The 21,476-nt window shown below is 45.3% G+C and overlaps 1 protein-coding gene across 1 annotated transcript in view; it reads left to right on the top strand.

Annotated features, from left to right (window-relative positions):
* The window catches only part of SPATS1 (spermatogenesis associated serine rich 1), a 68,704-nt gene that overhangs the window by 21,610 nt on the left and 25,618 nt on the right, over window positions 1–21,476 (top strand). Inside the window, exon 4 of the mRNA XM_068279071.1 lies at window positions 758–922. Coding sequence (XP_068135172.1) covers window positions 758–922 — 165 coding nt within the window. The remainder of the gene's footprint in view (window positions 1–757; window positions 923–21,476) is intronic.

The raw sequence follows: 21,476 nt of genomic DNA, 5'->3' as shown, positions 1-21,476 counted from the left end.
GGCACTTTGCACGTGCAAAAGTCCGCGAACAGCACTTCACGTGCTAACTGTTTAGCACACCTGTGCTAAACAGTTTGCACGGCTTTGTGAATCAAGCCCTTTCTGTTTTAGTCCTAGTGTTGTGCCTCAGATGTAATGTTCTACTATTACCAGTAGGCGGCGCAGCCTCCCACCTAATATGTGAGAAGAGCTGTCACAGAAACACCAGCTAGAGAGAAGTAAGGCATGGTGTGAGCAGATTTGTTAGAGTTTTGTTGGTTTTGCTCAGGCATGTGCGTAGCTCCCAACTGTCCCTCTTTCGGAGGGACAGTCCCTCTTTGGGAGCCCTGTCCCTCTGTCCCTCTTTCGTCCTCATTTGTCCCTCTTTCAGGACTTTGTCCCTCTTTCTATGTAAATATATATATATTTATCTACTAAAAATGTGTTTGATTGACTCTAAACTTTATTCCCATTCTTTAAATTGATATATTACACATTTTAAAATGTTACTATTAAGGAAAATAACCAGGATAGAAAGGACCAGTGTGGTTTGTATTATAAAACGACATATTTTTCTTATGAAGTCTTTATGGTATGCGTGACTAGGGGTGTGGTGGGGGCATGACCAGGGGTGTGGCAGGGGCATGGCTTAAGTGTCCCTCTTACTCATCTCAAAAAGTTGGGAGATGTGCATGGCAGGGGTTGGACTGGAAGAGGCTGAGGTTAGAGATACAGATGCTCAGACTAAAATCTTGTTCATGATTTGCTTGTCTTTCAGGAGGTGGTTTAGCTGCTGGTGCCGAATGGAGTTTTTACCCCAGCTATGGGTCCCCCTTCACCTACCACATGGGCAAACGCTGTATTATTGAAGGTGTTCATCGAAGCAGCCTCCTGTCTGAGCACATACAGGCCTTACCAACGTGCCTGGGGAGAAAGAAGAGAGGTAACTTCCTTATTGTGTGTGTTATAGAACACAACTTACCACAACCAAAAAGGAAAAAAGCTCACCAGGACCTCAAAGATCCAAAAAGTATACAAAAGCTTTATTGTGGACATGAAAAACACAGCAATCAAAACACCAGGAGTCCCCAGAGCAGCCCGTACACCCCTCACACACATCCTACCACTTTCACGCAACATACGCAGGCACTATTTTCAGTGTACAACAGCAGCAGCAGTAAACTTAGGGTTAGCTAGTAGCATGAGCTCTTGCTGGCCAGTAATTAAAGTGATACCACTTGCTCTCACACATTGATGCAGTAACTACATCTAGCGAATATCCACGTTAAGTCTGACCTGAGTGCACACAGACCAATCAAAGGCAATGTCCATTGCTCTCCTTAGTATTCCAGACTCAAGTAAGGTCAGTAATGGCGGTATAATCACAGATTATAGATGCATGGTACGTTTATCAGTTACTTAAAGTGGATCCGAGATGAACTTTTACTCATTGCATAATTGTGTTCCTTTCCTATTGTTTATAGGGCATTCCTCGAGCCAAATACTTTTTTGTTTTTGTTTTACTTTAATACTTTAATTCCCTATAAACTGAACAAGCCTCGCCCACAGGTTTTCAGAGAGCCATGGCAGTACCAAGGGCTCATGGGAGCTCAGTCTGGGCAGGAGGAGGGGAGGTATTACCAGCCAGAGATTTCAGAGGCAGAGGGGAGGAGGGGGATTAGATTTTTTTTCAGAGGCTGAGTGCTGTGTGTAATGTTTACAAACAACATGGCTGCTGTCATTGTATCACAGGAAGAAATAATCCTATTCTATTGAAGCTGTTTTCGGATAGATTTGCTGTGTAAACCTAAATCTAAACTTTAGATAAGATATATAGACAAGTTACTTGTTATAGTTAGTTTTTCATCTCGGATCCGCTTTAAGTAGGCAGTGGTATAGCACATATACACATAGTTCCTATAGCTGGCACTGGGCTTCAGCTCCCAAAGTACCGCAGCAAGGTAGCGGGCAATAGCAAAACCCGAACAGGCGCTCGACACGCAGGTCCCCAACAGTCTGCGGTCTGCGTCAGCCATCTATTGACAGGAAACTCCTCCGCTACTCACAGCCGTTGCAGTCACTCATTTTGCCAGATAGCGCGGTTCAGTGTGGCTAGGATTCTGCGCGATCCACCTGCACAATGCGGATATGCCTTAGTGTGATAGCGGGGATGTAGCGCGCGTGTAGTAGAGATGATGATTGGGGCCAGCCTCTGGAGGCTCCACCCACTTACATGTTTTGCCCAATGTGCTTCCTCAGAATGACGTCAGGGGGAGTGGGGAGTCGTCACATAGGTTTTTAATAGGCAGCAATGATCATGTGATCCTCCTTGTGCGGTCATATTAGTTACTGGAAAATAATTATTTTGAGTCAGTCAGTGCCATTGGCAACCACAAGCGGGTAGCGTAATTCCATTCAAATATTTCTAATATATTGTCGCATATTCAAAGGGAAGGGCAGATGTATGTTAGAGTGCCATGGAGGGAGGAAGTTTATAAAGATATATAGCTGTACATACTTCAGGGCTCTTTGCTTTTTTCACACAATATAGAACACAGAACATCGATTAACGTGTGCAGGTAATAGGGGCAAAAGGAAAAATGGGCGCCTTTTAAAAAAAAAAAAAATATTGTTAATATCTCCCGATTCATTTTTAAACTGTAAATAGTGTTAATTATCGTAATAAAATATCAGTATATATTAACACTATATTACTACAACTAAACCTAATCCTACTCTCACACAGAACCCCCCTCCTCCTGATGCCTGACCCCAAAACCCCCCTTTCCTAACCTTATAATGTTCAAAACGATACATTTCAAAACGATAATTGTCAAAAATGAGTAATTTGTAAATACAAAACATTAAAAATGACAAAAACAATGGTCTAATTTTCAAAAACTATAAAAATGTCAAAAACTATAACATTGCAATTTTGAAAACTATAATTATCACGGGCTCAAATTTCTGCTTTGGGCATCTAATAACCAATATTTGCATTAGCGCCAGGGGCGTAACTAGATGTAATAGGGCCCCCCTGCAAAAATGATAGCATGGGGTCCACTTGGTCAATGAACCCCATGAGGATCATGTGATCGGGAGTCAGCGAATGGCAGCAGAGAGTCTTCTGCTGTTAAGCAGCGTCTGGAAACAGGAAAAAATTACAGACACTCCCGCTACTGACTACTCTGCATGGCAGGAGGAGATGACAGAGGCATTTTTAGCAAACGGGGAGGCTTTTTTGCTAATGGCTGCACTTGCGGTTGGGGGGAGAGAGGGCCCCCCAAAGCCTATGCCCCCCCCATGCAATGGCAGGGTTTGCAGGGGTGATTGCTACGCCCATGATTAGCGCCTATGGTGCACCCAAGTTTCCTGCTTCCCAAATATCATTCTCAGGCTTCTTTTACACTGCAAATCACAATACAATTCTGATTTGCGATACCTATTTTCACTGTATGCAAGCAACACAAGAAGAAAACCGCAGAAAAAAATGTAGCATGCAGGACTTTAGGGCCTCTTGCACACTACATCAGATTCCGATTTGCAATTTTGACTCGATTTTACTCGCAATTCCGATTTGCACTTTTGAATTGGTCCTGCATGCTGTGCTATTTCTGCTTTTTTCTTCTTGTGTTGATAGTATTCAGGGTATGGCCTCTTGCACACTACATGCAATTTTTTATCTGATCTAATTTTTGATTCCGATTAAAAAATGTACTGCATGCTGCTACGGTTTTTGATCGGACTAAAAAAATCGCATGTAGTGTGCAAGCGGCCCAAATCGGATATCGGATTTGCAATTTGCAGTGTGCAAGAGGCCTAAATTGGAATTGTATGTAATGCATAAGAGCCCTAACTTGGAGTTAAACTACTGCATGCAGGTGGGATTAGTATGGCTTTAATATGTATTAGCAATAGGCACACTGTACATGAGCGGTTCTGGGTGTGTATTTGCATATTCAGCACAGAGGTGATTTGCGTATTCAGCAGTGATGCATCATGGGAGATCTGTCTTGCCCCCATAAAGTTGAAACATTGCAAATGCCGTCTGTCTTATTTTTGGTCTCTTTGAAACACTTACACTATCATCATAGATCTGGGGCAACATGAGTTATCTGGGTACTATAATCTGGGCTCCAGAGATTGCCCCTAGTAGAGTACTGGTCAAATTATACCCTACTCTTAGGATCTATGTAATTAGGACAATAAATATTTGTCCTAACCTGACCCCATTCTCATTTGAACCCTCCCTATATCAAAACCTAACTGACCCCACCTCCAACTAATACCTAACCCCAACCGACTCCCCTCACTAACAACCAATGCCTAACCCTAACCACCTTCCCGCCAACTGATGCCTAACCCTATTAGCCCCCCCTCCCTCCCCCCACCAATTCCACTTTACACCTGAGGGTTTTTTCCCCTTCTGTACCAGAACAATTTTCACCTTTCAGCGTTCCTTCCATTCATTCGCTTATATCTTTATTACCACTTATCACAATGAAACAAACTATATTTTGTTTTTTTCGCCACCAATTAGGCTTTCTTAGGGTGGTACATTTTGCTGAGAATTATTTTATTCTAAATGAATTTTAGCAGAAAAAAAAAGAAAAAAATTGAAAAAATTCATTATTTCTCAGTTTTCGACCATTATATTTTTTAAAATAATACATGCTACCGTAATTCAAACTCACATATTTTATTTGTCCATTTGTCCTGGTTATTAAAATGTTTAAAATATATTTCCCTAGTACATGGTATGGCGCCAATATTTTATTCGGAATAAAGGTGATTTTTTCAATTTTGCGTCCATCACTAATTACAAGCCTGTAATTTTGTAAATTACATTACTATACCCTTTTGACATACATATTAAAAAAGTTCAGTCCCTAAGGTAACTATTTATGTATTTTATTATTATTATTATAATAATCTTTTATGCATATAATTTATTTAAGTAACTATGGGAGAGGGTAGGAGGAAAGGGGTTAAATATATATATATATATATATATATATATATATATATATATATATATATATATGTCTTTTTATCTGGAAAAAAAAAAGTATGTAAGTGCAATTGTACTGTGTGTAGGTATAATTTTACTATTTGGCCAAAAGGTCCTCACTCATTATTTCCTATTCGCGTCGTATAAGTACGCTAAACAGGAAGTAATGTGTGGACGTGTTACTCTGGAAGATACAAATAATCGCGGCATCTCATTGATGCCGGCGATCATTCACACGGGGATTTAGATTAATGAATGGGAACTGCGTTTCCATTCATCTCACCTCTAACGGCGGCGGGAGTGTGTGTGGGAGCACGGCGACGGGAGTGGGCGCGGGAGTGAGCAGCTGCCATCCGCAGCCATTGATGATTATCTACGTGGCTGGGCAGGAACTGAAGTCCTGCCTGACGTAGATATACTGTAGTGAACCACAAAGGAGGTTAACCGCCTCCCCCCCACCAACCGATGCCTAACCCTAATGAAACCCCAACCAGTGCCTAACCCTAACCAACCCCCCAACTGATGCCTAACCTTAACTGATGACCCCCCCAACTGATACCTAGCCTACCTTCCCAAACCAATGCCTAACCCTAATCTTTCCCCCGCTGCAATCCCTGCTGATATCCACACCATCTTTGTCACAGTTTGTATAGGCCGTGGGTGCATTTACGGGCATAATTGGAAATTTGGGTGCCCCTGGTTGGCAATATCCGCACGAGCGACAAATGCGTGTGCATGACATGATGTCACACGCACCCACGTTACACAGGTATATTATATATATATATATACACACACATATCGCTCACAGTTTTAGTTGGCTATATTGCAAGTCAAAATGTCACCACTAGGTTGTGGTATTTATCCTCTAGGCTTCCCAAAATAGGGAACAGCAGCACTTACGGTGTATACAAATTCCATGTAATGAAGGACATTCTTTTAGAAATAGCTGCCTCACATTATTTACCTAACATATGAGTGCCTTTAGTTGATTGCTTTACCTCAGCAGCTATTTCTCTTCTTTAGAGCTTCCTGCGTACATAATATAATACTGATATCCTAGCAAGCCATTTATATAAAAATATCTACAAGCGAAAAACATTTATTCTCCATAGCAGTCTATTTTTTTTTGGTGCAAGTGAAAAGTTCACTACCTGCAATGCCGCTCTTCCTCCTGTAGGGGGAACCCTGTGCTTTATAGATCTGTCGGGATACCGGCCATATTTTCTGTTTTTTTTTAAAGGCTATTTCATGAGAAAATCCGATAACCTTTCCGCAGGAATCCTGGCGTACTTTATCCAGTAATGAATATTTCATGCTTCTTTTTATAACTCAAAAAATGAACGAGGCAGCAGAAAGAGAACAAAAACAGCCCAAGACCCATAAACCCTTCAAGCGTTAAACCGGAGCGAAGAATAGGCTTGCTCCAGGAGTCAAAAGTCATCACTTTCCAGCGTGTGTCTATAGGAGATAGGGGATCTTCAATTATGAATGGAAAGGGAGATCCCGGGAATGAGAGCTAATGTGGGGATAGACTCATCTGTTTGCAATAGATATTACTTACTGGTGAATGTGGGGAGAACGAGGGAGTCTGTAGTAGACCAACGTTGCTCTTTATCTGTAACCTTCAGTTTGCTGTTTCAGCATCTCTTTCTAATATTATTAGAGTACCAACAACTGTCTTGCTTCAAACTCGCTTCATAAACATGTCAAAGCCAAACGCAAACAAGGCAAATTCTATCAGCAATCAGTTTGATGAGAGGATAGAAAGCAGATAGACTTTTGGAGCTCCTCTTTCAGATGTGTCTTAAAAGGAAATCTGAAGTGAAAATATACTTATGATATCACCGGCGTAACAATAGGGGATGCGACCCCTGCCCCTGCAAAAGAGGAGAGCGTGGCTGCAGATCGGTGGGGAGGGGGGACATCCCCCCCCCCCCCACACACACCTTGGGCTCTCCTCTCAGCACTCCCCTCCTGCAATCTTTAGTGACAGCAGGCGGGCAGCAGCGGCGGCGGCAGGATAACTCATACCTCCTTCGCCCCGGAGGTCTCCGATGTCTAAGAGCTTAAAGGGGAACTGAAGAGAGAGGTATATGGAGGCTGTCATGTTTGTTTCCTTTTAATCAATACCAGTTGCCTGGCAGCCCTGCTGGTCTATTTCTCTGCAGTAGTATCTGATTAAAACCAGAAACAAGCATGCAGCTAGTCTTGTCAGATCAGACTTATAAGTCTGAACCACTGAAACACCTGATCTGCTGCATGCTTGTTCAGGGGCTATGGCTAATAGTATTAGAGGCAGAGGATCAGCAGGGCTGCCAGGCAACTGGTATTGTCTAAAAGGAAATACACATGATAGCCTCCATATACCTCTCTCTTCAGTTCCCCTTTAATGTCACTTCCTGTTTACACAGGAAGTGACATGAAGCACTTACTTGATCGGAGACCTCCGGGGCGAAGGAGGTATGTGTTATCCTGTCGCCACCGCTGCTGCCCGCCTGCTGTCAAAAGATTGCAGGAGGGGAATGCTGAGAGGAGAGCTCAAGGTAAGGGAGGGGGGTGGGATGTCCCCCCTCCCCACCGATCTGCAGGGTCATTAGCTCTGCTCTGTTCTATAGTTTAAAATACAGAGTATAGTGTGTAAACTGCAAATATTAGAGAATGATATAAAAAAAAAACAAAAAAAAAAAAACACCTCTTTTCTTTGCTACTAATGTTCTATGAATTATGCATACTACACATACAATTAATTATATCCTAACCTTTTTTTTTTGCTTCAGTGTCACTTTACACCAGAGGAGGATCATACACAAGGCAACTAGGCACAGTGCCTGAGATGGGTGCCTCTATAGCAGCAATAGTATAGACTGTGGGTTGCACATGGGAAATTTGGGGTAATGCATGCACACAACGCTCCTGGCCATGGTATCTAAATAGAACAAGAAAGTTCCCCGCACTCCTAACGATCTGCTGGATACACGTAGCTATACAGCAAGATGATCTTCCACTGTGCCTCCACAAAAATTGCAACACTTGAAAGTCCTTACAAGAGAGGGGCGTGGGCACCAGTGTACTTCAACAAGCATTTATTGCAAGACACGTGTAAAAACAGTAGTAGCAGCGTAACACATCGGTGAAACCAATATTTTACATCACCCGTCGAGATGACACCCCACACACAGAGCCTGTCCTCCGACAATTGTTTCGCAGCAGCCGGTGTTTGATCACAGAAAGCTCAACTCTATGGCATCCAGAAGTGTAATAGCGCTGCGGAGGGGAGGGCGTGAACAAATAGCATTGATCCTACACGCCCCTCTGTCTGCATACTCTAATGAAGTGCTGGCTCCTCTGACCAGCAAGGAGTGCGTGCCAAACGTGCGCACTTCCGTTTCCGGATCATTCCCAGTCCGCCAATCCCGGCTGCCTATGACGCCCACGTCATGTGCGCATCTGCATCACCATGGATACGGGTAAACATACCCGAAAGGCTGTACGTGGCTAGAGGTGAGCGTAATGACTTAATTACGATTTCGCGAAATTTCGCGTTATTAGTGTAAGTACGATTATGGCCGTAAGTACATAATCGTAATGATGAAGGATTTCGCGAAATTCCGCGTAAGCGTAATTTTCGCATAGCTTTCGCATTACAGTGGGTATTGCGAAATTACGTTTGCCTTGCATGCAACCGTTTGTAAGCGTAGTTACATAACGTAATTTTGCGATAGTTCATATTACTGTAAGCGTTAACTTTCGCGTAGTTTTCGCGTTACGGTGGGTATCGCGAAATTACGTTTGCCTTGCATGCAAACGTTTGTAAGCGTAGTTACGTAACGTAATTTTGCGATAGTTCATATTACTCTCATTGATCACAGTGTAATTATTGCGAAAAAAAAGCTTGCTCTATGCTTAGAAACATTCTTGTCAATACACCCTTGAACTGCGCATGCTTAGTTTTTACATTATTTAACGTGAAAAAGCGTTCATATGCGAAAATTACAAAACTACAAACTACAATTGGTTGTTTAGGATGTATCTCAAAAGAAGCCTGTAATATGATTGGACAATCTCCAATACCTAGACACTTTCCTGTGTCTAGTAATTACTATTATAAACGAAATTACTTTCATTTTCAAAATTAAAATGTATTTCTTTTTATAGCTCACAATTACGAAATTCGCGAAATTACAAAGAAATGCAAAATTACGTTATGGTTTAACGTAAAATTACGGTATTGTTGTACGTGAAATTACGTTATGAATGAAACGCGAAATTACGCGTTGGAAATTACGCTTACGGTATTATCAATTACGATTTTAATGGCAATTACGCTACCATAATTTCGCGCCGTAATAGCAAATTTCGCATGCGTAATTATAGTAACGCGAAATTTCAAAAATTTCGGCTTAACCCCATACGTGGCCACCTCCTCCTTGCAATCCAGGAGGTTAGCGACCCTCAAACAGCCCTGACAATGACTGTGTGGAGATACACTTACACTTACGTGGTGTGTGACAACGGCAGCAATCTAATTTCAGCTTTGAATTTGGGAAAGTTGACACATGTTCCCTGCATGGCACATGTGCTGAATCTCATCATTCAGAGATTTGTGTCTAAGTACCCAGGCTTACAGTACGTCCTGAAGCAGGCCAGGAAGTTGTGTGGGCATTTCAGGCGGTCTTACAAGGCCATGGCGCGCTTTGCGGACATTCAGCGGAGAAACAACTTGCCGGTGAGACACTTGATTTGTCATAGCCCGACTCACTGGAATTCGACCCTGGTCATGTTTTACCGCCTGCTACAACAGGAGAAACCCGTCACCCAGTATCCCTACAACTACAGTAGAAGGACACAGTCTGGGGAGATGGGGATGTTTTGGCCCAAGACACTCATGCGAAATGCCTGCAGGCTCATGCAGCCGTTTGAGGAGGTGACAAACATGGTGAGTCGCAGTGAAGGTGCCATCAGCGACTTGATCCCCTATGCATTTTTCCTGGAGCGTGCCGTGCATAGAGTGGTGGATCAAGCTGCGGAGGAGCGTGAAGAGGAACAGGAGGAAGAGTTGTGGGATCAATTATCATCAGAACCAGATGTTTCCTCAACACCTGCGGCAGCACAGAGGGGGAGGAGGAAGAGTCATGTGGGGAAGAGGAGTCAGACTCAGATGATGAGGAAGGTGTTGTTTTGGAGGAGGAGGCGGCGGCAGAAGAACAACCACAGCAGGCGTCGCTGGGGGCTTGTGCTGCTCAATGTTCCCGTGGTATTGTTCGTGGCTGGGGGGGAGGAGGAGAACTTACCTGACGTCACTGAGGAAGAGCAAGAGGAGATGGAAAGTACGTCTGGATCCAACTTTGTGCAGATGGCATCTTTTCATGCTGTGCAGCCTGTTGAGGCCCCCGTATAAAAAAACTCAAGGGAATGAGCTGTACTGGGTGGACATGCTACTAGACCCTCGTATAGGCACAAAGTGGCAGAGATGTTACCAACTCATCTAAAGGCAGAAAGGATGCAGCACATGCAGAACAAGCTGGCAACTATGCTTTACAGTGCGTTTAAGGGTGATGTCACAGCACAACGGAATAAAGGTTCCACTGCCAGTAATCCTCCTCCCATGTCCACGCAGGCAAGGACAGGACGCCCCAGCGATCTCATGGTGATGTCGGACATGTGTAGCACACCCGTGGGTGTGCCTTAAATGTGGGATAGTAGGTTCAGACCTCCTTTGCTCCGGTGAACACCCCTTTTTCTTCCCCAATGCTCAAACACAGTTTATATGAGCAATCGGCCTGTTTATCCATCTCTAAGTTAGATGGTATCATCCTGATTCATAACTTCTTATTTTCAACAGTAAGACCCTAAACAAAATAGTGGTAAACACACAATCTTGCACACAATATTACTAGTTATAAAAGAATACTGCAATATGGTATGTAAAGCAAGGTCAAACAGTTTCTTAAACAGTAATTTCAATCGATTACACTTTTCTCCACAGGGTGTCGCTATAACTAGTTTCACTATAAAGACAAACTATGCTGAGAATACAATAAAAGTTAGATATTGACTCTAATCAAATGAAAATATCTTAATCCCTGTAAATGGCTTTCAATACTTAAATATACCAAAAAGGAAGAAAACTATAGTCCTGGTGGTAGCAAAAAGAAGAAAAAGTTGGCAGCTGCATGCGTTGGGGCCCGTCTCTCGGTTAAATACTTAGAACAGTGGTGGACAGTAAAGTTCACTTGTGCAGAAAGATTCCTAACTATTGTCTGAGTCCACAGTCTATGATTCCCTGCACTTTACTGAGTTATATGATCCAAAACAGGGTTCTTGGGCTCTAAGCATTTGCCTTGTGAGTATTTCAATATCAGCATGAGAAATATGCACTAGGAGAGTTAGCACAGTCCTCCAGACAGACAGCTAGTAACAATGCATCTGGGGTGAATGCAGGGCATTGATGTGTGTTGATCTCACTCTCCTGTCCTGGATGCACTGTTCAAAACACTGTAGAATGGTGTGCAGATCTGTTACCTCTGAGGGCAGAAATACCAGCAGCTCACTATGATTAAAGGAAAACTTAAGTCAAATAAAAAAAATGACATTTACTCACCTGGGGCATCCCTCAGCACCCCGAAGCTGGATAGTGCCCTCGCAGCCCCGCTACGATCGTCCTGTCCCCGCCGGCGGCTACTTCCGGTTCGGCGACAGCCGCCGACAGGCTGGGAACGCGGCTGATTTTCCGCGTTCCCAGCCGCTGCTATCACCCTCTATGCTGCTATAGCGTCTATATATACGCTATAGCAGCATAGAGGGTGATAGCAGCGGCTGGGAACGCGGAAAATCAGCCGCGTTCCCAGCCTGTCGGCGGCTGTCGCCGAACCGGAAGTAGCCGCCGGCGGGGACAGGACGATCGTAGCGGGGCTGCGAGGGCACTATCCAGCTTCGGGGTGCTGAGGGATGCCCCAGGTGAGTAAATGTCATTTTTTTTATTTGACTTAAGTTTTCCTTTAAGTCCTTGGGCTCACTCATTCAAGGAAACAGTCCACTCTCATCAGCTTGATCTTCTGTCCGGCCAGACAATCCAGTAACTCTGTCTTTAACAGCACACACAGGACACAAATCAATCCTCTGCTCCTTCTCTCTCCTCCTCCAGGATTATTGCGCCAAAACTTCCCCTCTCCTCGGGAACTGTCCCCTGAAAACTTGGTTCCTAGGTGGCACAGTAATCTTTCCTAAGTGCACCCCTAGTGGGCAAAACTGTGCACTGCAACCCATGAGGGAAATACAAAGGTTTAGCATTAAAGGGAACCAGAGACGTTAGGGGGAAGCTTTTATACATACCTGGGGCTTCCTCCAGCCCCATACGCACGGATCGCTCCCACGCCGCCGTCCTCTTCTGCCTGGATCCGCCGGTACTGGGTCTCGTCATTGCCGCGAGTCGGCCAGTCAGCCGGGAGACGCATCACACGGGGCTCCCTCCATATACGTACGCATGAGGCTGCCTACTGCGCAGCCTCATGCGTACGGGTATGGAGGGAGCCCCTGTGATGCGGACAATTCGCCGCGTCCGCCGGAAGTGACGGGACCCGGTACCGCCGATACAGGAAGCGGAGGATGGCGGCGTGGGAGCGATCCAGGCTTATGGGGCTGGAAGAAGCCCCAGGTATGTATAAAAGCTTGTTCTATTTTTTAACAAGGTTCCTCTCTGGTTCCCTTTAAACATCACCATTACACAAACCTATGAGGGTGTTACACATGTTTAAGTCCAAAGCCTCGCCTTAGCCCTTCCGGATCCACCCTCCACCAACGCCTGGACTGGCAAGTAGCCGACTACCTGGCCTTAAGTGTGGATGTAGACACTGTGAGCAGCGATGAACCCTTGGACTACTGGGTGCGCAGGCTTGACCTGTGGCCAGAGCTGTCGCAATTTGCCATCCAACTTCTGTCTTGCCCTGCCGCAAGCATCCTGTCAGAAAGGACCTTCAGCGCAGCTGGAGGCATTGTCACTGAGAAGAGAAGTCGCCTAAGTCACAAAAGTGTTCAGTACCTCACCGTTATCAAAATGAATGAGGCATGGATCCCGGAGGGCTACTGCCCACCAGAAGACTAAGTCAGTCCCCACACACAGCATCTCTGCCTGTACACCATGTGAATGCCTGCCCCAAGAATAAGTCGCTCCCCACACAGCACCTCTGCCGGCAGGCCACTTGACTGCCTTCTCCGCCACTACCAACAGGGTCCAGGACTCCAGGCGGATTCCTGAATTTTTAAGGCCGCTGCTAGCAGCGGCCGCTATAATAATTTTTCTGGTGCGTGTACATGCCTGCCTAATTTTTCTGGCTGCACTGCAGCTGCAACAACAAAACAAAAGGCATGTACATGTGCCAATTCCCCTTCGTGATTGTTACCTTGCCGCGGTGAAGGGGCTTACGTATCACAATGAAGCAATGACTGCCGGCTATATGAGTGTCTCAGGGGGGTGGCACACACAAGATAAAAAGGTCGTTGCTTCATTGTGGACAGACCAAATTCGATCAGCTGGACACTCAGTCACTGTTGTTCTGTCATTCAGCTACCTCAGCCCGACCATATGGGCTTGAAAACCAACATCGCCTGCACTCTGGCCATGGTGCGCACCAGTCCAACACGGCCATCACTACACAAACAGCTGTTTGCGGTGCATTACACAGTGAGTTTGGTGTGTCAGTGTGAAGCAGTACTCTAATTACACTCCTTGATTGATGTATACACATGCGAGATGTTTTAAAGCACTTCAGGCCTGCAATTTAGCATTCAATGTGATTTCTGCCCTTAAAACGCTGCTTTGCGTCCAATCCAGATTTTTCCCCGGGACTTTTGGCCTGTTTCCCACTCCGCCATGCCCCCCTCCAGGTGTTAGACCCCTTGAAACATCTTTTCCATCACTTTTGTGGCCAGCATAAATGTTTCTAGTTTTTCAGTTCGCCTCCCCATTGAAGTCTATTTGCGGTACGCGAAAGTTCGCGCAAACCGAACTTTTGCGGAAGTTCGCGTTCGCGGTCCGCGAACCGAAAATCGGAGGTTCGGCCATCTCTAGTAGTTAGAGGCAGAGATCTGAGGCTTAATCAGTGCCTCCTGTGAAAGTGAAAGTAGCATGGTGGGTGATGTGGGTATTGCATCCTGCCTGCACTGCACCAGCTGCAGGGTAGATCAGCTGTGCACTCTGGCCACAAACGCTACCATTTGATGGTTGTTTTTTCTCATCTTGGAGGTGGGTTGGGTAGATGCAATGTAGGGTAGTGACTTAGTTGTGTGTAGCCCTTGATGATGTGTAGCCTGTTTTTATGCTAACTAAGGCTACATATGTTAACTAAGGCTGCCCCCATTCCCTTTAGATTGTAAGCTCGCAAGGGCAGGGCTCTCTCCCCCTTTTGTGTCTTGAAATCATTATGCATTTTATTCATCATGTTACTTTTATCACTGTCATTACTAAGTGTCTGTATTTTGTATGGTTTTTGTATTTTGTCACTAATTATGTACCTTGTATATTGTTGTATATCATGGTCTGTATTATTATGTACCCTATGTTCGTTTCTTACTTTGTACAGCACCACGGAATATGTTGGCGCTTTATAAATCAATAATATATGTATTTATTATTAAAGTAGAGGGTGCCTTGTCCAAGATTTGGCCGGGCAGGCCCACTCTTTGATTTACACTCCTGACAGGTTTCTGTTCATTTAGCTCTCTATATGTTATAAGAAAATAAGGGGCGGGATTGGGGGTGTGGCCTGTGTTGATGGGTGGCGTTTAGGCCGCTCCCCCACCATCGCTCCACCACGGCGGTTCCCCTCCTTGAATCCATCTACTGGCTTCCTATCCAGTCCAGAATCAGATTCAAGATATTGTGTCTGACCTACAAATCTGTCCACAAAACCTGTCCAACCTACATTTCCGATCTTACTCAGAGGTACACACCTAGCCGCTCACTCCGCTCTTCCAATGAACTTCGCCTGACCTCCCCCCGCATCACCCAGTCCCATGCATGCCTCCAGGACTTCTCAAGAGCTGCTCCAACACTATGGAACTCCCTACCTCCACCCATTAGGGCAGCCCCCTCCAGCATCTTCAAGAAGGCCCTCAATACTCACCTTTTCACTCTGGCCTACTACCCCTCACAAGTGCTCTAAATCCACAGCTGAACTCTGGTCCCCTACCGTTCGTGTCCTTACCTCTCCCTCTAGATTGTAAGCCTTTGGGCGGGGTCCTCCTCCTTGTGTGTCCTACCTGATCATGCACCTCCATTACTGTGCACCCATGCTATGCATTTGAGTGAACCTAACTTGCCTAATCTCCATGCTCCATCCAGTGACTGACTAAGCATTACCTTGTACTCATACTGTGCTGTGTGATCTGGTTTTCATGTATTCCTGTATTGTCATATTGCTGTATGTCACCCCTAAATATTGTCTGTAACCTAAACTAATGTCCAGCGCTGCGTAATATGTTGGTGCTTTATAAGTACAATAAAAACAATAAATAAATAGAATCTCTGTGCCTACAAGCTCCAGAAGTGTGAATCTGGCCCTGATGCCACCTTACTGTGACCAGTAGGGGGAATTGTGATTTTCACACAAATATTATCACTTATGGCCCATAATCACGGTCAACTTTTTGGCCTGTCGCCAGCACACGTGAGCGTGTGCGCGACAGGCCGGCGACAGCTCGTCGCCAGGTCCCTCCGCATACACACGGCAGAGGGACCTGGCAACTGATGCGGCGGAAGCTGTCGCTGTTGCGCCTCCCCCCACCGAAAGCCCGTACTCACGCGGACTAGCGACAGTTGCGGCAGAGTTGCGGCGGCGACTGTTGCCAGGCGATTGAGCGGTTCAATCGCCCGGCGACATCAGCGGCGAGCGACAGTTCGGGGTGCGCGCCCGGGCAACGCCGCATACTCACGGGCGACCTGTCGCTGCAACACGCGCGCGCCGCGTGTTGCGGCAACATTTGTAGCCCGTGAGTATGGGCCATTAGACCCAAAGGCAGCTAGGATAACTATACAAGCAATACGAAGTTGTGAGACAGATTTCTAATTGGACGTTTCCCCTGACTGTAATCCATTTTAACAAAGCCCGTTTATCACTCTTGTACTTGAACCTGTTTTCAGTGCAGTCATATTCTGCACATTGAAAAGCACACATGAGAACAATTTATAAGTTTATCCAGGATTTTTACACTGTCGGCTATTCTTTAAGACATGCAACCTAAGCTACTTATTACAGTAATCAGTGTGACAGCTCCCATAACGCCACTGCCGCAATCGAAAATCTAAGTCAGCATATATATCATCCACCATTTATCACTTTAGTAGAGAATCGATAAATAGCATGCAAGGCCTTTTAATAAAGCCCTTTTCTTTTTGCTTTTTTTCTTCTTCACACCCAGCAGACGGCTCACGAACATTAACTGTTTCTTTTCACGGAGACTCGAAGATCCATCTGTTCTCATGAAGCGACTTAATTTAGAATTTATGGGGTGACTTCATTTAGAATATATGCACTAAAGAATAGCAATAGAAAGCTCTCTAGATTTTTTTTTTCAACATTTTTTTTATATAAGAAATTTTAACAAAATTAACAAATATACAATCAAAATTACTGTACATTATGAACATAGTTACCATCCATGCACATTATCCTGTGTTTTGAACACTAAAGACTAATTGCGTATTCAAAGGCACATTTTTCCAATAAATTAAGGTCAGATTCAAACCTTGTGTACCAGCAAAGATACTAATTTTACCAGGGGCGTTTCTTGGTTTCTAGGAGATCCGGGGCACCCCTGGGCACCAAGAGGGAATGATTGTGCGGCACGCTTAGCGCACCACAGCAAGAAATAGACGTGTTTGTGCCAATGAAAGTGGGCGTGGTTATAGGTGGGGCCAAATGTACATGAACATAGCAGTGGCGTAACTTAAATATATTCAAAAGGCAGTATTTCACATAAATAAGCCCCTCACCTGGCTTCTGTCTTATCTTCGGCTGGCTGGCCTGTGTGCTGTACTCGGCTGGCGGTTATGCTGGGCTGCCTGGCTGGTGGTTATGCTATGCTATGCTGTGCTGGCCTGGCTGGTGGTGATGCTGTGCTGGCATTCCTGGCAGTGATGCTGTGCCGGCCTGGCTGGTGGCGATGCTGCGCCAGCTTGGCTGGCAGTGATGTTGAGCCACCCTGGCTTTGCTAGGTGACTTGCTGGGGGCTTTGCTGGGCTGGGCAATTTGCTGGGGGCATTTTGGTGTGCTTTGCTGGGCTGGGGGCTTTACTAGGGTTTGCTTGGCTGTATGCTTTGCTGGGCTGAGACCAGGAGGCTTTGCTAGGCTGGGGGCTGTGCTTTGCTGGGCTGGGGCCCTGGGGCTTTGCTTGGTTGTAGATAGGTAGGTGCTCAAAGCATAGGTTAGATAGGTAGGTTCCCCAGTATAGGTTAGATAGGTAGGTTCCCCCAGTATATGTTAGATAGGTAGGTTCCCCAGTATAGGTAAGATAGGTAGGTTCCCCCAGTATAGGTTAGATAGGTGAGTTCCCCCAGTGTAGGTTAGATAGGTAGGTTCCCCCAGTATGGGTTAGATAGGTAGCTGCCCCCCATGTAGAGGATAGATAGGTAGCTCCCCTCAGTATAGGTTATATAGGTAGCTTCCCCCAGTATAGGTTAGATATGTAGCTGCCCCCAGTATAGATTAGATAGGTAGCTGCCCCCAGTATAGGTTAGATAGGTAGCTGCCCCCAGTATAGATTAGATAGGCAGCTTCTCCCAGTATAGGTTAGATAGGTAGCTTCCCCCAGTATAGGTCAGATAGGTAGCTTCCCCCAGTATTGGTTAGATAGGCAGCTTCCACCAGTATAGGTTAGATAGGTAGCTGCCCCCAGTGTAGGTTAGAGAGGAAGGTGCCCCGAGTAAGCGGGGCGCTGGGCAGAGAGGCAGGGGGGAGCAGGTGTTATTAAAAACTCACTGTTCATCGACACAGGCACAGCCTCCAACTTCTTCTGACTTCCTCCCCTCGCATTGGTTACAGCGCACTCTGTGATGACATTGGTCACGTCATCACAGGGGGTGCTGTAACCAAGGCGACAGACACCGGGGAAGGAAGTCGGAAGCAGGTGGAAGCTGCCTGCGGGTATTGGAACGGAAGGTGAGTTTTTAACTGCCCAGTCCCCCCTCCTGCTGCTCAATCTGATCCGGGGCACCATGGCAACAGGTTCGGATGCGGTGCCCCAGATCAAAGGCCCTAGCGTCGCCACTGAATTTTACTAATAATGAAAAGAAAAATTTATAGGGACCCTGAGCAGTGGATTAAAATGAAATAGTGATTTTCCTGGGGCTTCCTCCAGCCCATCGTAGGCCATGAGGTCCCCCGGCATCCTTGTGGCTTCTCTCCAGGTTCCGCTGGCAGCTCCTTTTACCGGCGACTTTCAGGCGGAGTGTTGGCCCAACACTTCCTGGACCGGGACGCTCCGCATCATCACAACGTCCGCTACCCATTATTATGGCGGCCATCGTGACAGTCCTGCACATGCGCAGTTTTCCAATTCTGAACCACGCATGCGCAGGACTGTCACGCCGGCCGTGACATGAAGACGCTCTGAAGCTTTGTGGCACTGTGGAGGTGTGGACCATACTCACGCATGCAGACAGGGACGTAACTACAGAAGGGCAGCCTCTGCGACAGCAGGGGGACCCAGAGGTGTGTGTGTATGGGCCCACCCGGCCCCCTACTAACCTTTCCTCCCTCCAATACTCCAGATCAGGTATTTTTGTAGCTACACATTATGGGTGTGAAGATCATGATGGCTACACTTGTTTCATGACCCTTGTAAGTCAGTCCTCCAGACTGTGAGGGTTACCAAGGGGAGGGAAGTGTTGTGACCATTATGGGGGCTCGATTAATGTATTGCTGGGGGGCATCATGATTAGTAGTTATTCCCCTGCATGCAGATAATGTCCCACAAAATTATTTGTGAATTTAATAGAATGGTTTTAACCACTTCAGCCTACAGGTTTTTTTCGCCTTCAGGATGGAAACAATTTTTCCCGTCAGCGCTCCTCCCATTCATTCACCAATAACTTTTTCACTACTCATCACACCTAAATGATCTATATCTTGTTTTTTTTCGCCACAAATTAAGCTTTTTGTGAGCAAAAGTTGTTTTCAGTAATTACTGCAAATACACACAAAAAATACACTATTTATCCAATTCCATCCCCTATAGTTTTAAAATAAGCAATGCTATTATAAATAAAACCCACACATTTTATTTACCCATTTGTCCCGGCTATCACAACATTTAAATTATGTCCCTAGTACAATATATGGCGTTAATATATTATGTGGAAATAAAGATGTATTTTTTCTGGTTTTTTTGTGTGTGTCCCATCAATTATAAGCCCATATGCGCTAAAATAATCCTAAAGCAACTGTTTATGGATTTTTTTTTTTAGTTTTTTTTTTCCTCTATTTTTTTCCATTTTCTCCATTTTACTTGGTAACTGGGGTGGGGGCTTTGGAAGTGATTCAATTAGATTAATTTTTTAAATACAAAAAAAAATCTGTGGTGTGTAATTTAACTTTTTGCCAAAACATGACGCTAGAGACACTCCCTGGCTTACCAGGAATTGTTTTTTTTTTTTTTATGTTCATTTACGTTCTGACTTATGAATGGACATGGTCCCTGATGGGGGTCATATCCATTCATTACAGACACTGCGATTGGTTTGGGGAAGCCTTCCTTCCCCAACCACCGAAACAGAAAACAGCATGCGGGCGCACCGCCTCTTCAACACTGGACGCGGATACGTATCCAGATAGACTTAGCGGAGTCTATCTGGAAAAGAATACTCGTCCAGATAGGATTAAGTAGTTAATGCTGCTCTGTAAATATTATATATAGCAGCAGCAGCAGATCTCTCTCCCTGCCCTATATATATTTTACATGTATTTTACAATGTTAATCTGTGTTAGTATGTAATATAATATCCTGTGCCCCCCTCCACACCTAGATCTCCGCTCACCCTGACCCCATCCTCATCCCATGTTGGACCTAGAAAAATCTAGGCTTCCAGCGGTGAAGTAGTTCTGAGCCTGCGCAGTAGAGACCCGATGACGTTCCTACACCACGTGACCCCCCCGCCGTGGAGCGCACAGATGCCGACCTGACGAGGTCGGCTTCTTCATCGCTGGACGCCGGGAGGGAGAGGAGCTGCGGCGAGGGCACCGATCGTCTGCCAGGAGCTGGAACAAGCCCCAGGTAAGTGCAGTTTGTTTTTTATAGTCTGCGCGAACCTTCCCTTTAAAGTGAACCTCCAGACTAGAAATCTACTCAGCAGCACTGAAAAGGCTTGGTTTTTCTTTATCAGTTTCACAGCATCAGAACTTTGTTTTTTATACCTGTAAGAACCGATACGTTGGTTGCTATTGGCAACAGCACAACACACCTTTTACTCCGGCACCAGCAACTCATTAGAGCTGCAACTAACAGCGACAGCATACAGGAGATAGAGTGGAGACAGCCACCTTCACCTTTAAGGTGTTTATTCAGCAATCAGAGTTATACAAGTATTCCATCAGGCATCTTTTGTTACATCAAGATTCTATAACATACTCTGCGCTGCCTCACAGTCCACTAAAATTACACTTAAGAATAGTCCCAAGTCCCACAGTTCACAGGTCCTGAGTATAAACAGTCTTTCCTATGTACTATGTACATCACATTTATTTACAGCACACAGACATGAAGCTATTATTCTAAATAGGAAGCCATGCAGAAGAAGATCCCTCTGCCATACTGTCTCCTACTTTTGTATGAACATCAAAGAGTTACATTCTGACATCACCCGAGCCATACCCCCAAGCCTACAATTGGTGGGCATGGGCATGTGACCCACACCATCATCTAGTGCACCAGTGCTTTTTGCCCTAGATGCACGGAATGCAATGCTTTCCAAATATCGGCTCTGTTTACCTTTTTGTAGTCTGAATGTCAGGACATTTAGACCTAATAACCCATTATGTGTCCTTCTAGAGGATGCTTCTTGTAAATGACTTCATAATTTCTCTCCGAGAAACTATGCTTAAAGAGACCCTGCATCTCAAGTCTTTACTAGACTTTAGTACCTGAGGCCTAGAATTCAAGTATACTTACATTCTAACATTACCCAAGCCTCATTTTTAGCTGCACAGAAGCTAAGCTCCGCCCCATCAAAGAAATCTGCCTGGGCATTTTTACCCTGATGCTGTGCAAAGCATGATGGGATTTGTGATGTTGTTGTTTTCCTTCTGCTGCTTTGGCGCATTTTTTTCCTTAATTTTGAATTTGAGAATTGAATCCTAGCGTGCGCAGCCAGGGCCGGATTTCTGGAAAGGCCACAAAGGTCAAGGCCTAGGGCGATAAAATTCAGCAGGGCGCAGGACTTGGAGAGATAAGAGGTCACATGTCAAAGTAAATCACTTCTGCTTTGCTCTAT

The sequence above is a fragment of the Hyperolius riggenbachi genome, chromosome 4 (assembly GCF_040937935.1).
Source record: "Hyperolius riggenbachi isolate aHypRig1 chromosome 4, aHypRig1.pri, whole genome shotgun sequence".
Taxonomy (NCBI): Eukaryota; Metazoa; Chordata; class Amphibia; order Anura; family Hyperoliidae; genus Hyperolius; species Hyperolius riggenbachi.
This window is presented reverse-complemented; position numbering and strand designations above follow the sequence as displayed.